Source organism: Bufo bufo, chromosome 3 (genome assembly GCF_905171765.1).
Source record: "Bufo bufo chromosome 3, aBufBuf1.1, whole genome shotgun sequence".
NCBI classification, from domain to species: Eukaryota; Metazoa; Chordata; class Amphibia; order Anura; family Bufonidae; genus Bufo; species Bufo bufo.
Genome location: NC_053391.1, coordinates 140779960 through 140797693, shown reverse-complemented (window position 1 = coordinate 140797693; position 17734 = coordinate 140779960). Strand labels below are relative to the sequence as shown.

Genomic DNA, 17734 nt, shown 5'->3' with positions numbered 1-17734 from the left:
TATGCAAATGAGTTTACATGACAAAACTGTATAGAAAGGTTATTGAATATTATGATAGGACAATCAGAAAACTTGTCACCCTAATGATATTGCTCCAGGTGCGCAGGTCCACACAAGCCATCCAACAGATATGAAGCAACTTTGAGGCGTACTGGCTCTCAGTTAGATGAGAGCTTGTTTGGTATCTCTTATAGTGCACAAGGCTGCTATTGTATGGTACAGTGTGCTGACTGTTATCTGTCTCATGGATAGATTGTTGGCTTGCACATACCTGGCTTTTGGCATATAGCCTTTGTGTGGTTGTCTATTGTATGTCATAGGTAATTGGAGTCCAAGATGAATCCAGCCATCCTCTTAATGCTATTTCCAAATCATTTTGATGGGGTTTCCATCAATTTTTAACCTTTTTTTGTGAACCATACACGCTCTCTTCTTCAGCGCAGGTGTTGCCTGGTTTGATGCTCGGGTCTCCCATTGACTTTCATGCTCGCTCAACACTAATTGAGACCTATCCTCAGGTTAGGTCATCAATATCTGATCAGTGGGGCACCCCTGGCACTTCGCTGATCAGCTGTTTGAAGTAGAGGCGGCGCTCTCTTCAAAATCACACTGCACATCGTCTTGGAAATCTTGGCAGTGCAGTGTAATTACAAGTGCTTGTTTCATTCACTTGAATTAGACAAGCACCTGTAATGACACTGTGCCACCTCTGCAAATAAGACGACGAGCAGTGTAATCTTGAAGAGGAAATAGCATTTGCACAAGTGCCACCTCCTCTTCAAACAGCGGCACCCCACTAATCAGATCATGATGACCTATCCTGATGACAGGTCATCAATATTTACTGGCTGCAAAACCCCTTTAAGAAATTATCATAGAACTTAGAAACTAAGGGTCCATTCACATCACCATTTTGTTTTCTGTTCTTCTGATCCGTAAGAAGAACAGAAAAAAATCCAAAAAACTGATCTGTTATTTTGACCATCAGTCATGCTCAGTTACCATCAATTTGCACTAAAAATAACATCTGTCTTTTCTCTGAACATGTTATGATCAGTTTGCATCAGTTTTTGTCAATTCCATCAGAGATCCATTCTTTTAGATGGGAGAAAAAGTTCTTCAAGGAGTACTTTTTCTCCAGTCTAAAATAATGGATCTTTAACGGAACTGGTCAAAACTGATGCTCAAAATAATGGATACCTTTTTTTTTTTTTTTCTGTTCTGATGAATCAGAACAGAAAACAAAATGGTGACGTGAATGCACCGTAGTAGGGCTCCCTCATCTGATTAACCAGACCTTCCAGACCAGGCCATTTACCCCCTTCCTGACCAGGCCTAATTTTGAAAATCTGATTATAAAAAAGAAAATGGCTGCACACCATTATAAATACAAACGATAGAGCTAAGAAATGGGGATCATTCTAAATAAAAGTGGTACAATAACTACTATAAATGAGTCAATGGAAGCTCTTAGCGCACAGATTTATTTAACATGGAATTTTCTGTCATGGTTTTTAAGAGCAAAAACTTTTTTTATTTTTTTCAATGAGCTGTGTGAGGGCTTATTTTGTGTGAGACAAGCTGAAGTTTTTATTGGCGCCATTTTGGGGTACATTTGGCTTTCTGGCTGCTCTTTATCTCCTTTTTGGGAGGTGAAGTCACAAAAAAAGATGCTTGGTGTCATTTTAAAAATTTTTCTTTTTACACCGTTCACTTCATGGGGTAGATCATGTGATATTTTTATAGATCCGGTCATTACAGATGCAACGATACCAAATATGTCTATTTTTTTTTATTTTTACGTTTTACACAATAAAAACATTTTTAGAAAAAAAAAAACATGTTTTTGTGTTGCCATTTTCTTAGAGCCATATTTTTTTCATTTTTCTGGCTATAGTCTTGTGTGAGGGCATGTTTTTTGCGGGACAAGGTGACGTTTTTATTGCTACCATTTTGGGGTACATGCGACTTTTTGATTGATTGATATTATGTTTTTTGTAAGGTGAGGTGACATGTGATCATGTGATATTTTTGCAGAGCCAATTGTTATGGACACGATACAAAATATGTCTATTTTTTATTATTTTTTTACATTTTACACAATAAGAGCATTTTTAGATCATGTTTTTGTGCTGAAATTTTCATAGAGCCATTTATTTTTTATTTTTCTGGCTATGGTCTTGTGTTGGGGCTCATTTTTTGTGGGATGAGCTGATGTTTTTATTGCTACCATTTTGGGGTACATACGACTTTTTGATTGATTAACATTATGTTTTTACGGAGGTGAGCTTACTAAAAAATCTGTTTTGGCTCAATGTTTATTTTTATTTTTTTACGGCGTTCACCTGATGGGGTAGATCATATGATATTATTTTAGAGACGGTCGTTGTGGACACGGTGATATCAAATATGTCTATTTTATTTATTTTCTTCAATTTATTTTAAAAAATTTAATAACTGATTTGGGGGGAATTTTTTTTTGAAAATGCGAAAAAAAATATTAAAACTCTTTTTTAATTTTTTACCCAGAACGTCCATTCAGAGATAAACCGACACTTTGTGTCCCCCATAAGGTCATACAAGACCTCTGGGGGACATTTAACTTCATTTTTTTTTTTTAACTATTGATTTCTCCTATAACTGGGGCTGACATAGTAGCCCCAGTTACAGGGGAAATACACCCCCCAGAGAGGCTGTACAGCATAATACAGCGCTGTACAGCCTCAGTGCAGGGCTGATCGAGGTCTATGGAAGACCCAACAGCTCCTGTACTCTCCCGACCCCGCGGTCACATGACCACCGGGCCGGGACAGGAAGCAGCATAGTGTATACAGTGATCTAGAAGGCAGGGACACCCAGGAACGGTCCCTGCCTTCTCTCTGGGGTGCCCTGCTGTCACTGACAGCGGGCCCCCCGCTCGGCAGCTGCACGATTAGCGTGCAGCTGCCATCTCTGAATGGACGTTCCAAGGATGTTTATAAGTCAATCGGCGGTCAGGATGTGGTTAAAATAGTCCTGTCCATTTGCAAATCTGTGGTGCAGTTAATGAGAAGTCATCTTTTGATATTTATGCATATGAACCTTTAAGTGCCTATCCTCCCCATGCACCGAAACTTCACTCCTTTCTTTTTTCAGCCCCTCTCTCTGACTGCTAATTGTCAGCACCGGGCTTCAGATACATTATCTCTCCTAGCAATGTATTCCCATGCAAGCATCATTCATTTTAACGTAGGTGCATGTACAGTACAGTTGTTCCTGCCCTGACAAGGAATTGGGGCTGTACTGCGCATGTGCAGATGTTTAATCAAACCTCACTTGCATAAGAGCTCATGCACACAAATGCATTTTTTTCCCATGTTTGCACAGTTTTTATTTGCGGCTCATGTGCAGAACAATTAACTTCAATAGAACTGCAAAAACAATGCAAATGACTCCTTGTCCCTATGTCCACATGGCCGTGCCACAAAAAAAATCAATCATGTCCTATTATTGTGCACATTACGGACAAGGATAGGACTGTTCTATTATGGGCCGGACGTTCTGTTCCACAAAATGCGGAGCACACACGGCCGGTATCTGTTTTTTTGCGGTTCCACAATTTGCAGATCGCAAAACAGGCAATGGTCGTGTGCAGGAGCCCTAAGAATACAGGGCCAGGTGAGATGCTGTATCTGAAGCTGCGCCCTGTGAATCAACTGTCAGAAGTCTTGATGCGCTCCAAAAGAGAAACAGTATAAAATATTGTAATTTGATACCCTTTAATGGCTAACAAAAATACATGATGTTATAAGGCAAGGTTTTGAGACTCTGAGGTTCCTTCTTCAGGCCAAGAATGAAAAAATCTCTAAAGAAACATGGATATACACAGGAAAGAACAGAGAGGTGGAGTAATAAATTGCTGTTTTTTGTTTTTTTGCAATTTATTACTCCACCTCTCTGTTCTTTCCTGTGTATATCCATGTTTCTTTAGAGATTTTTTCATTCCTGGCCTGAAGAAGGAACCTCAGAGTCTCGAAAGCTTACCTTATAACCTCATGTATATTAGTTAGCCATTAAAGGGTATTAAATTCCAATATTTTAATTGGCCATACCAAACCTTTTTCTTTCAACTTAGGAAGGGCTTGGGAAGAGAAAGGAGTGGAGCTTGCGTGAAACGACGGGGCCGAAAATGCCCATAGTGCACTTAAGAGCTCATGTGCATGAAGATTCAAAGATGTTTTTCTCAGCAACTGAGTTACAGATCTGAAACCGAAGTACCGCATGAAATCTTTCCAACAAAAAACACATAAAAAATGCACCAAACCTGTAATACATAATTTAGATTTTTGTGCATTTTTTGCACAGTTTTTGTGTGGGTTTTCTGCATACAAATCTGCACCGTGTCCCTAAAGGTTGATACAGTGAGGAACAGAAGTATTTGAACACCCTGCAATTTTGCAAGTTCTCCCACTTAGAAATCATGGAGGGGTCTGAAATTCACATTGTAGGTGCATTCCCACTCTGAGAGACAGGATTTAAAAAAAAAAATCTGGAAATCACATTGTATGATTTTTAAAGAATGTATTTGTCTTGCACTGCTGAACATAAGTATTTGAACACCTGAGAAACAGCAAGAATTCTGGCTCTCAAAGACCTGTTACTGTGCCTTTAAAAAGTCCACCTCTACTCCACTCATTAATCTAACTTAGTAGCACCTGTCTGAGCTCTTTAAAGACACCTGTCCACCCCACAGTCAGTCAGACGCCAACTACTACCATGGGCAAGACCAAAGAGCTGTCAAAAGATACCAGAGACAAAATTGTGGACCTCCACAAAGCTGGAAAGGGCTACGGTGCAATTCCAAAGCAGCTTGGTGAAAATAGATCAACTGTTGGAGCAATTGTTAGAAAATGGAAGAGGCTAAAGACGACTGTCAGTCTCCCTCGGACTGGGGCTCCATGCAAGATCTCACCTTGTGGGGTATCACTGATGAAAAGAAAGGTGAGGAATCAGCCGAGAACTCCAAGGGAGGAGCTGGTCAATGACATGAAGAGAGCTGGGACCACAGTTTCAATGGTTACTGTCGGTAGAACACTACGCCGTCATGGTTTCAAATCATGCATTGCACGGAAGGTTCCCCTGCTCAAGTCATCACATGTCCAGGCCCGTCTGAAGTTTGCCAGTGACCATCTGGATGATCCAGAGGAGGCATGGGAGAAAGTCATGTGGTCAGATGAGACCAAAGTAGAACTTTTTGGTCTAAACTTCACTCGTCGTGTTTGGAGGAAAAAGAAGGATGAGTTGAATCCCAAGAACACCATCCCTACTGTGAAGCATGGACGTGATAACATCATCCTTTGGGGGTGCTTTTCTGCGAAGGGGACAGGACGACTGCACTGTATTAAGGAGAGGATGAATGGGGCCATTTATTGGGAAATTTTGAGCAACAACCTCCTTTCCTCAGTCAGAGCATTGAAGATGGGTCGTGGCTGGGTCTTCCAACATGACAACGACCCGAAGCACACAGCCAGGATAACCAAGATGTGGCTCCATAGGAAGCATATCAAGGTTCTGGAGTGGCCTAGCCAGTCTCCAGACCTAAATTCAATAGAAACTCTGTGTTGCTCAGCGACAACCCCGAAACCTGACAGATCTAGAGGAGATCTGTGTGGAGGAGTGGGCCAAAATCCCTGTTGCAGTGTGTGCAAACCTGGTCAAGAACTACAGGAAACGTTTGACCTCTGTAATTGCAAACAAAGGCTTCTGTACCAAATATTAACACTGATTTTCTCAGGTGTTTAAATACTTATGTTCAGCAGTGCAAGACAAATAAATTCTTTAAAAATCATACAATGTGATTTCCTGATTTTTTTTATTTTATTCTGTCTCTCAGAGTGGGAACACACCTACAATTTAAATTTCAGACCCCTCCTTGATTTCTAAGTGGGAGAACTTGCAAAATAGTAGGGTGTTCAAATACTTCTGTTCCTCACTGTATTCACTTTACGCTCTAAAGGCCTGCATATTCATGTTGAAATAATTGTTGAAAAAATGCTGACACTCCACTTTCTTCTTTGATAGCCTTTTGAAAGTGCTTACTATTACAGATCTAAATGTAACTTAACATTCAAAAAAATAAATTGTAAAAGGTTTTCCTGATTGCAAATTGGATAGATGCCTAGATTCTGTGTGTGTTGTCTTGGTCCCAAGTGACATCTGTATTACCTTGTTGGTTTGGTTCAGAAGTTGGCATAAACATCTCCGTCCTAACTATTCACAGGGGTACCGTATGTTAAGTGATGCAGTAGAAGTCGTTAGCACAACGGCTCTGTGGTTAGCTCTGGTTTGGTGCCTTTCAGTGTTGGGGTCCTAGGTTTAAATCCAACCAAAGATCAACATCTGCATGGAGTTTGTATGACCTCCCCGTGTTTGTGTGGGTTTCCATCCACACTCCAAAGACATACTGATAGGGAACTTAGATTGTGAGGTCTACTAGAGACAGCGAGTGGTGGTGACCATATCTGTAAAGCGATGTAAAATATGTTGGTGCTATAAAAATAATTAAAATAAATAGAAAGATTATAGCCATGATATCTTCATAGGCATATACCGTATGTATGTATCCTGCCCACAGAGCTAGGGTGGTCATAAAGCTAGAATTAAAGTTTGAGCACATCTATTAATCAATTATTTAAAATTGACAGTGCTGCTAAAGAGAAATGTACAGTGATCACTACCTACATCCACCATTAAAAAAAAATTTAGGAGGTTATTACCTACATCAGAATACTTTTGTGTACTTTATTTGGTTTGCAGAGTTCTGTTGCATTGTATTTTTTTTTCTTTCTGTTATATTGGGGGTTTCGCTCTGGTAGATAGGGTAAGCGGGCGCAGTACAGAGGCAAAATACAAGTTCTTAACGCAAAACGTCAGTGTTTATTCACGTAACTTTGCAGTCTTTGTGTTAATTCACACACAATGGAAAGTTCATATAACACAAGTCACCTTGCTGGCAGTTCTGCCTCCAGTAGTCCACAGCAGGCTTTAGGGGGCCTGTTTCCCCAGCATGCGGCTCTCAGCCCTCCAGCACGGCACAAAGCCTCAGATCCCAAAAACAGAGATATCTCTGCTGAGCCCAGCTGCCTATTTAAAGACAGCCAGGTGCTGCCAAAACCCAAACCGGCACTTAAACTCCGGTCCGGTATTTGACCTCACCTGGCTGGAAACCAGCCCAGCCGCACATGCTGGGAGGAAAATACCTGCCTTGCCAGACACAACACCTCACTGTGTCACAGTTAAAACACACCGTTATACTCTGAACTTAAAGAGGTTGTCTGACCCCTAACTCAAAAAGAATTAAGGGCCGGAATGTGGCTACAATAAAGAATAAAACACTCTTGTTTCCAAGCAACTCTGTTCCAGAGCTGACAGTCCCTTCTCTGTGGACTGGATGTGTGATATCCCATCTGTGGTCACATGTCCTGCTTCAGCCATTCACTGACCTCAGTGGTGATGTGGCCCCAAGTGGTGCGTGACCTCAAAGTTAAGTGAACAGCTCCAGCGTGGATGTCTTCTACATGGGACTAGAAGCAACAGGGATGGGACCGTTGGTGCTGTAATGGAGCCGCTTATAAGAGGTGTAATGTTTTACACGTTCCTCTTCCCCTTCCTTTTGCTTCGCAGCCATGATTGTTTAAATCTACAGCTGTAGCTAAACGAAAAAGAATCGTGATAACACACTCCACAGTATTATGTCGTGACAAAAGCCATTGAAATCCATTGAGAAAGTCAATGAAGATAGAATCTGGTGTCAATGACCAAATATTTATTTGCCTTTAGAAAGGTGTCAAGCAGATGGGAGTCTTAACCTAATCTATAGCCTATACGGTTCCAAGTCGAAAGCTGAAAAATTAGGAAAACTGACGAATCCTAGTGACATCTAATGTTGTGCATGACATAAGAGGTATAAGACATGGGGCTTTAAACAAATGTAGAAGTTTGATGCACATACCGTGTAGATTTATACTCATTATAGAATATTTAAAAAAATTGATTTAGTTCTATGGAAAATAATTCCAATGACTCGATGTTGAAGTCTATGAGCACAGTCTTTTAGGATGTTTCCTATAACCAAAAAAGTTATTTTAATTCTTGTCTCCAAGTGTTAATTATCTTCCTGCAGACAGAGAACTCTAAAAAATGATCGGAGTTGTAAATTGTGACTCTTGTAACTAGTTTTATTCAGTAAGATGGATTGGCTGGCAAACTGCTTCTTTGATGTTAGCCGCTGACTTCATCTAGAACTGGCATCTTGAATTCTGCAATCGTCTTGGTTGTGATGACCCACCTGTGTGGTGGTATTGATCAGTTTCATCGACTGAGAACTCTTGTAACATAGCTGCTCTCACTGCAGCTTATTGTAACATCAATTTTAGATCCTGGCAAGTAAAGCTGCTCCATTCCAGTCCCCAGTGACATCTTCTTGTTGGCACTTTTATCAGAGGATGTTTGTTGGAAGGCATGAGAGTTCACCCTGTAAAAGAATGACTGAGATATCTTGAGCTATGAGCATGTATGAGACTACGTGTGCGATATCAAAACACGTTACACCAAGAGATACATGCATTTTCAAACTACCGTTCTATTGAACTAAAAGCATGTAACATAAAGTTAATAAAAGTGATTTATACAATAAAGGATTTTTCCTGGACTAGCATATATTTGACCAGAGAGAGATTGACTTCCTGCCATCCTTGCCAATCAGCTGAATGAAGTGGCTCCCACTGTTAAATGTGTCTGTATCTGGTACTGTAGCTTAGTCTGATTCACTTATGTGGCACTAAGCTGCAGTCAGCTGCAATGCCAGGCATGGCCACAATAATACATATGGCACTGTGCCTGGATAAACGATGAACGGAATGTGGTGCTCACTAGATTGCAGCAGCCCATTCCTTTTACTCTCTGCGGGGGTTGACAGGAGTCCGACCACTGCAGATCAAATATTCATTGCCCATTACAATTTTGGTAAATTTAGATTAATGTGCAGAAATAAACGGCTCTCTGGGTATATAAATATGAGATAAATAAACATAACATACTCTGTTTCTCAGATAGAAAATATTTATTCATAGACAGTAATAAAAATTTCTAAATAATACTAATAATTACATAATGTACATTATGGCTGTGTGCAAATGGGATGCTGTACCTTAAGGCCTGTTTTATCCCTTAAGGACATCTACCATACATGTACTATGGAAGTCTGTTTTTCAAAAATAGCACATGCTGGGTGGCGTAACTGCCGGCTTTCTGCTGTCTTAAACAAAAATGTCTGTGATTGGTGATAATGCTGATCACAGATATTTAACTCTTTATATGCTGTGGTCAAATTTAACCACAGCATCTGAGAGACTTCGGTCCTACGGCCCAAATGACTCCCTCTTGCTGAGATCAGGAAAGCCATTTGTTTGCTGCTGTAGCCTCAAGCCTTAGGAAGGATCCAGGGCTACCAAAGCAATAGTTCCTTTGGAGCCCTGCTCATATTGAATCTCCCATAGCCTACAATGGTAACTCATTGCAGTCTATGGTAAAACGATCTAACGATCACATGTTCAAGTCTCCTAATGGGACTTAAAATGTGTATAAAATATAAAAATTCAAATAACCCCCTTTCCCATAATAAAAATTTAAAATAAAAATAGATAATTTGCACCGCCTTATCCCAAAATGCCCATACTGTTAAAATACGCTGCCTGTCCAAAAAAAATCGCCACCTGGATTTAACTAAGTAAATAGTTATGAGCCTCCTATTGGATAATTACTGCATGGACAATTATATTTCAGCTGGCAATAAGTTATTTAACCCCAACTGGTGCAATGAGTTGCTTCTCATTTCTTAAACAACCATGTCGAAAGACACATCTCATGGTCGTGGAAAAGATGTTAGTCTGTTTGAGAAGGGTCAAATCATTGGCATGCATCAATCAGAGAAAACATCTAAGGAGATTACAGAAACTACTAAAATTGGGATAAGAACTGTCCAACGCATTATTAAAAACTGGAAGGATAGTGGGGACCCATCGTATTCGAGGAAGAAATGTGGCAGGGGAAAAAATCCTGAATGATCGTGATCGGCGATCACTTAAACATTTGGTGAATTCAATTAGAAGAAAAACAACAGTAGAACTTAGGGCTATGTTTAATAGTGAAAGTAGGAGCATTTCCACACGCACAATGCGAAGGGAACTCAAGGGATTGGGACTGAACAGTTGTGTAGCCGTAAGAAAACCACTAACCAGCGAGGCAAACCAGAAAAAAAGGCTTTAATTTGCTAGGGAGCATAAAGATTGGACTCTGGAGCAATGGAAGAAGGTCATGTGGTCTGATGAGTCCAGATTTACCTTGTTCCAGAGTGATGGGTGCATCAGGGTAAGAAGAGAGGCAGATGAAGTGATGCACCCATCATGCCTAGTGCCTACTGTACAAGCCTGTGGGGGCAGTGCTATGATCTGGGTTTGCTGCAGTTGGTCAGGTCTAGGTTCAGCAACAGTATGTGCTCCAAGAATGAGGTCAACTGACTACCTGAACATACTGAATGACCAGGTTATTCCATTAAAGGATTTTTTCTTCCCTGATGGCACGGGCATATTCCAAGATGACATTGCCAGGAATCATCGGGCTCAAATTGTGAAAGAGTGGTTCAGGGAGCATGAGACATCATTTTAACACATGGATTGGCCACCACAGAGTCCAGACCTTAACCCCATTGAGAATCTTTGGGATGTGCTGGAGAAGGCTTTGCGCAGCAGTCAGACTCTACCATCATTAATGCAAGATCTTGGTGAAATATTAATGCAACACTGGATGGAAATAAATCTTGTGACATTGCAGAAGCTTATAAAAACAATGCCACAGCGAATGCGTGACCTTTTTTTTTTTGGTGGCGACTTTTTTTTGGACAGGCAGTGTATAAAGGTATTTATCCTGTGCGATGAACACTGTAATGGAAAAAAAAAAAACAACCAATTCAACATTTGTTTATTTTTTGCTTTACTTTCAAAAAAAATGTGATAAAAGTGATTAAAAAGTCATACACATTTTAAAATGGTTTCATTAAAAAATGGTATAAAAATGGTGAAGAAGCAATGAAGAATCTGTAGCTTCTTACCGTCCGATGCAATTATCTTTTATTCAAGAGCTGGCACTTAGAATATGGATAAACAGGCAATTGTAGTTTTCTAGATGGGACACTAGAGCCTCATGGTAATGCTGGATACGTCAGATGTATTGGCACCATTAGTGTGGACGGGAAGCCATGTTTTATTAACATTTTATGCTTACCAGCCGAGGGATAGAGGTGGAGCATGCACCCATAATGAAGGCCTTCCCAGAAGGCCGGGCCAAGGATATGGGGGAGACTCTTCTCAGCCCCACCATCTGACGAAGGGGGCTAAAAAAGAGATATTTGAATGACACAATTTGGGGTTTTGATCAACATTGGGTTGTGTTTCATGTTCTCCTGTCTCTGGAACCAGAACGAACTCTTATCACACAATTCTTTAAGTGGAAAGGACGTTTCTGCTTTTATCATTTTCTTTTTATAACTGTTTTGTGCACGTTTATATATATATGTCTTTATGTATTTTCTTTTAATTTTTGTAACTAAGTACTGTACCCTTTTTAGTAAATTAAAGAACATATTTAATTGTTTTGCCTTGTGCTCTGAACAAGCCCAGTAACCTCCATTTTTAAGTGTATGAGTACGGTTTGCATTACCATCTATTTGCTGTAAGTGTGACTAGTGCTACTGTGAGCCTGTTTGCGAGTGGGGCGTTGTGGCGTTTTCTATGAGCCCCTAATTAATTGGTATATTAATTTAAATGTCATAGATGGTGGCAGCATGTTGGGGTGCATGAAAGACTGTGTGTAAGGGCATGCAAGATTTAGTGCGTGAAATAGATTGACCCTTGGCAGTTGCACCTAGGTCACATGGCATGGTGGTTCCCCACGTGAAAGAGGACATTATACTTTGGCTGGCCTTTTCTCTGTCTGTTTCTCTTTGACTATTTGGATAGAATCATACCCAAAATTATTATTTTTGCAAAGTTGGATGAATCAGAAGTAAATTAATTTAAAGAAATTTGCTCATAATTAAGGCTGGTGTCACACTAGCACTAACTGTTCTGGCAGGCTGTTCTGGTAGAGGAACAACTTGCTGGACTACATTGCATCAGGCATAGCTGTAAACTACCAGAGCTCTGCCAGGCCCTATTGACTATAATGGGACCCAGAGTGGATCTGGCCTGTTTCCGGCATTAGTTCTGAGATTGTGCCAGACAAATATCGCAGCAAGCAGCGAGTTTTGTCCATCCGAATCCCAGCAATAATGCCAGAAACAGGCAGGGTCCCCACTGGGTCCCATTATAGTCAATGGGCTTCGGCAGGGAAGCGTAGTATCCGGCAGTTAGCACTAGTGGGAAACTATTGTAACAGGGACTATGAAGTGTCTTAGCATGAGCGGTAGGGAATTGGTAAGGTGAGTATTAATTATTTTATTAATTTAAAGCATTCTAAGTATTTAAATAAACAGGTCTGACAACTCTTTTTATGTGTTAAATATTTTTATTTTGTACAAGTAAAAGAGTTTCTAATCTGAAACATTTTCTCCTGTTCTTCAGCTGCTTCTATACGAAACAAAATGAACCTTTCTTTTGATCCTTGTGACAACTTTTTCCAGTTTGCATGTGGTGGCTGGATGGAAAGTAATCCAATTCCTGATGACCAATCAAACTATGGAATCTATCCTTGGTTGAGGAATAATGTGGACCTTAAAATTAAAGGTAGGTTTTTATTATATCTGTGCAAAAATCAGCACATGGCATGAATAATGGTTGGATTTACCCAAAAAATGTTAGAGTTAAGTCTATGGGAAATAGAAAAAAATATTTTAAGACCTGAATTGTTGGCAAATGCCATATGAACGATCTCATATGAATGCAGTATAACTGCAATGCCATAAAATGCATAAAAGTCATACAGAATTATTGTAACTTTCTATTTCTATGATTTCCCAACCAGACACAAGACATGCTAAGCCATTCTTCATTTCCCAAAACAATTGTTCATACAGTCTAAGGTCAAGGGGAAAAGAGGGAGGTAAAGTGAATCTCTCCAGAAAAACAAATTGAAGGAGAAAAAGGAGAAAACATACAGTACCGTTGTTTCTTTTTAATTGTTGAACACAGGAATTACTATTTACAACAGGGTAATATTAACCCCTTCCTGACAAATGACGTACTATTACATCATGGAAGTCAGTGACTTCCCACATCTTGACGTAATAGTACGCGGACCTGTACGCGCCAGATCACTACAGGGTTCCAGCAGTCCATGATAGCCAGACCCCTGCTGTATCCACCGGCATAGCTGTAAAAGCGGTCAGCACTGACCGTGACATAGAAGGGGTTTGCTGCGAGTGAGGGAGCCCATTGGGTCCCCGCGCTGCTGTGGGGGGACCCGATGATTGACAAGGCAGCCCGATGCCGTGCAGAGGCTGTCCAATGCCTTGCACGGCATCGGGACTTGCCTTCTACAGGTGTCCAGGAGATCCAGCCTCAGGATAGGTCTCCTAGGCAAACTGTTAGTGTATTACTCAGTGTTATACACTAACAGGCAATGCATTACAATACAGATGTATTGTAATGCATTGCAGAGGGGATCAGACCCCCAAAAGTTAAAGTCCCAGAGTGGGACAGAAATAAAGTTTAAAAAAAATTAAAATGTGTTTTTAATAAAAAAAATAATGTTTCAAGTAAAAAAAGAAAAAACTCCCCTTTCCCCAGATTTTAGAATAAAAATTAGAAAAAAATAGAAAGAACACACATATAAGGTGTCGACTCGTCCGTAACGACCGGCTCTATAAATATATCACATATCCCCGTTCGATAAACACCATTAAAAAAATAAAAAATAAAAACTGTGATAAACACTAAGCGATCAAAAAAGGCGTATGTACCACAAAATGGTACCAATAAAACTGTCACCTCATCCCGCAAAAAATTTGATCCTACATAAGAAAATCACTCAAAAAATAAATACAACTATAGCTTTCAGAACATAGAGAACTAAAACATCATTTTTTTTGTTTCCAATATGCTGGTTTCAAAAGTGCCTCAGCCTCTATTTAAGCTGGAGTCAATTAGCGCCGCCCGTCACTCTGCTCGGATCGGATTAGTGTAGGGAGAGGCTGCAGCTGCTGTGAGGGAGAGATCAGGGAGCGATCTTATCAAGAACTGGTTTATGTACTCAGCAATCTACAGAAAAAGTGTTTTGTGGGTGCAGTGCACAATTTTTTTAAGCCTGCCCTGAGCCAAGTACTGCTGAAAACGAACTTTTTTTTCTTCATTTAATCAATATCAATACCTGATCGGCAGCCATTTTATGCAACGATAGTGCACCAGCATAGGCTATCTGCAAGTCCAGAAATACAGCTTTGGCATACTGGGGTGAAAAAAGCCTCTAATATACTGCACATCTGGGATTAGACAAGCATAAGTGACTGTCACATTTAGGACAGAAATACAGCTTTTTGGTTAGGGTGAAAAAAGCCTCTAATATACTGCACATCTGTGATTACAGGTGCATAAGTCACTGTCACATTTAGGACAGAAATACAGCTTTTTGGTTACTGGGGTAAAAAAAAGCCTGTAATATACTGCACATCTGTGATTACACATGCATAAGACACTGTCACATTTAGGACAGAAATACAGCTTTTTGGTTACATACTGCACATCTGTGATTACACGTGCATAAGTCACTGTCACATTTAGGACAGAAATACAGCTTTTTGGTTACTGGGGTGAAAAAAGCCTCTAATATACTGCACATCTGTGATTACACATGCATAAGACACTGTCACATTAAGGCCAGAAATACAGCTTTTTTCTTACTGGGGTGAAAAAACCCTCTGATATACTGCACATCTGTGATTACACGTGCTTAAGTCACTGTCACATTTAGGACAGAAATACAGCTTTTTGGTTAGGGTGAAAAAACCCTTTGATATACGGCACATCTGTGATTACACGTGCATAAGTGACTGTCACATTTAGGACAGAAATACAGCTTTTTGGTTAGGGTGAAAAAACCCTCTAATATAAAAGACCACAAAGCGCTTTCATTACCTTACCCGTGAAATGGGTCCCTCTGTCTGACTCTATCAATCTGGGGATACCCCATCGTGACATAACCTGTTCCCAGAGAACACGGGCAGTGCTTGTAGCCGAATCGTTAACCGTGGGGATGGCTTCTACCCACTTAGAGAAGACATCCACTACCACCAGTGCGTAATAATAGTTACGACTTCCTGTTGGTAAAGGTCCTATAAAATCAATTTGTAGTGCGGACCACGGACCATCTGCAGGAGGAACTCGCTGCAACACCGGCTTCAGGGCTGACGCCCTTGGGTTGACCTGAGCACATACCAGGCACTGTTGTGTAACTTCCTCTACTGTGTTGGACATTCCCGGCCAGTATAATTTGTCTCTCAGGTTCAATCTGGTTAGCTCTGCTTGCAGATGCTGCGGAACCACGGGAAGAGGAAGTTGCTGTGTACCGTTATCGTAACACAGGATCCCTTGCTGTATTGACCAGGGATGCTGTGTATATGTGAGGTGTGTCATTAGAAGAGGATCTTTGGCTTGTTCCTCCTCAAATGACACCGAGCCTTTTTTCAGGTTGGTACGAACTGCAATCTGGTAGGCTGGAAGCAGCTCAGTGCCTGTTTCCCGAAGGATCCCAGACACTGCCGCTAGTTTGGCCAATTCATCCGCCTTGTTGTTACCTAGCGTCAAAGGCTCGTCCCCTTTCTGATGCGCAGGGATTTTTATGATGGCTGCTTCTGCCGTGTGTGCCATGCCCCATTCCCAAAGTTCTTTCAGGACCGACAAATGAGCCAGAGGTTTGTTTTGGCTGTCCACAAATCCTCGTCTTTTCCATGTGTCCAGGTGCAGGGTGAGAGAATGAACTATATATGAACTGTCGCTATACACTCACCTAAAGAATTATTAGGAACACCATACTAATACGGTGTTGGACCCCCTTTTGCCTTCAGAACTGCCTTAATTCTACGTGGCATTGATTCAACAAGGTGCTGATAGCATTCTTTAGAAATGTTAGCCCATATTGATAGGATAGCATCTTGCAGTTGATGGAGATTTGAGGGATGCACATCTAGGGCACGAAGCTCCCGTTCCACCACATCCCAAAGATGCTCTATTGGGTTGAGATCTGGTGACTGTGGGGGCCATTTTAGTACAGTGAACTCATTGTCATGTTCAAGAAACCAATTTGAAATGATTCGAGCTTTGTGACATGGTGCATTATCCTGCTGGAAGTAGCCATCAGAGGATGGGTACTTGGTGGTCATGAAGGGATGCACATGGTCAGAAACAATGCTCAGGTAGCCCGTGGAATTTAAACGATGCCCAATTGGCACTAAGGGGCCTAAAGTGTGCCCAGAAAACATCCCCCACACCATTACACCACCACCACCAGCCTGCACAGTGGTAAAAAGGCATGATGGATACATGTTCTCATTCTGTTTACTCCAAATTTGGACTCTACCATTTGAATGTCTCAACAGAAATCGAGACTCATCAGACCAGGCAACATTTTTCCAGTCTTCAACAGTCCAATTTTGGTGAGCTTGTGCAAATTGTAGCCTCTTTTTCCTATTTGTAGTGGAGATGAGTGGTACCCGGTGGGGTCTTCTGCTGTTGTAGCCCATCCGCCTCAAGGTTGTGCGTGTTGTGGCTTCACAAATCCTTTGCTGCATTCCTCGGTTGTAACGAGTGGTTATTTCAGTCAACGTTGCTCTTCTATCAGCTTGAATCAGTCGGCCCATTCTCCTCTGACCTCTAGCATCCACAAGGCATTTTTGCCCACAGGACTGCCGCATACTGGATGTTTTTCCCTTTTCACACCATTCTTTGTAAACCCTAGAAATGGTTGTGCGTGAAAATCCCAGTAACTGAGCAGATTGTGAAATACTCAGACCGGCCCGTCTGGCACCAACAACCATGCCACGCTCAAAATTGCTTAAATCACCCTTCTTTCCCATTCTGACATTCAGTTTGGAGTTCAGGAGATTGTCTTGACCAGGACCACACCCCTAAATGCATTGAAGCAACTGCCATGTGATTGGTTGACTAGATAATTGCATTAATGAGAAATAGAACAGGTGTTCCTAATAATTCTTTAGGTGAGTGTATATAGTTCGTTTCCCTGGGGGTTGAAGAAGCAAGGCTTCCTTGACCGTCTCCAGTTCTGCCCGCTGTGCCGACATGTGACCTGGTAACTTGACAAGACTCTGGGTACCTGTGGTCTCATCCAGCACAGCAAAACCTGTGACATAGGTCCCATGCATGTAAAAGCGAGAGCCATCAACAAAGATGACTCTGTCTTCTGGATGTTTATCGGTTCTGAAAATTTGTGGCGCGTTGATATGCGCTGGTTGGCCACAGTCATGTTCGGTTTCAGTTTGGTTCAGTAACTGGGACAGAACATACTTGGCTTTGTGGTTCACCTGCAGACTCCGGCCACTGAGATCCATAATCCACCTCCCGAATCTCTGTTGGGAGACTCCAGGGAGTGTATCACGGAGCAGGAGAGCCAATGGAGAGTGTGGAGTCGGCAAAGTGATGGGCCTGAAGCCTACAATATGCTCTGTGGTTTTGACGGCATAGTGTATGGC

At 41.2% G+C, this 17734-nt stretch overlaps 1 protein-coding gene across 1 annotated transcript in view; it reads left to right on the top strand.

The window, feature by feature from the left end:
• The window catches only part of PHEX (phosphate regulating endopeptidase homolog X-linked), a 286267-nt gene that overhangs the window by 39014 nt on the left and 229519 nt on the right, over positions 1-17734 (top strand). Inside the window, exon 3 of the mRNA XM_040423656.1 lies at positions 12657-12818. Coding sequence (XP_040279590.1) covers positions 12657-12818 — 162 coding nt within the window. The remainder of the gene's footprint in view (positions 1-12656; positions 12819-17734) is intronic.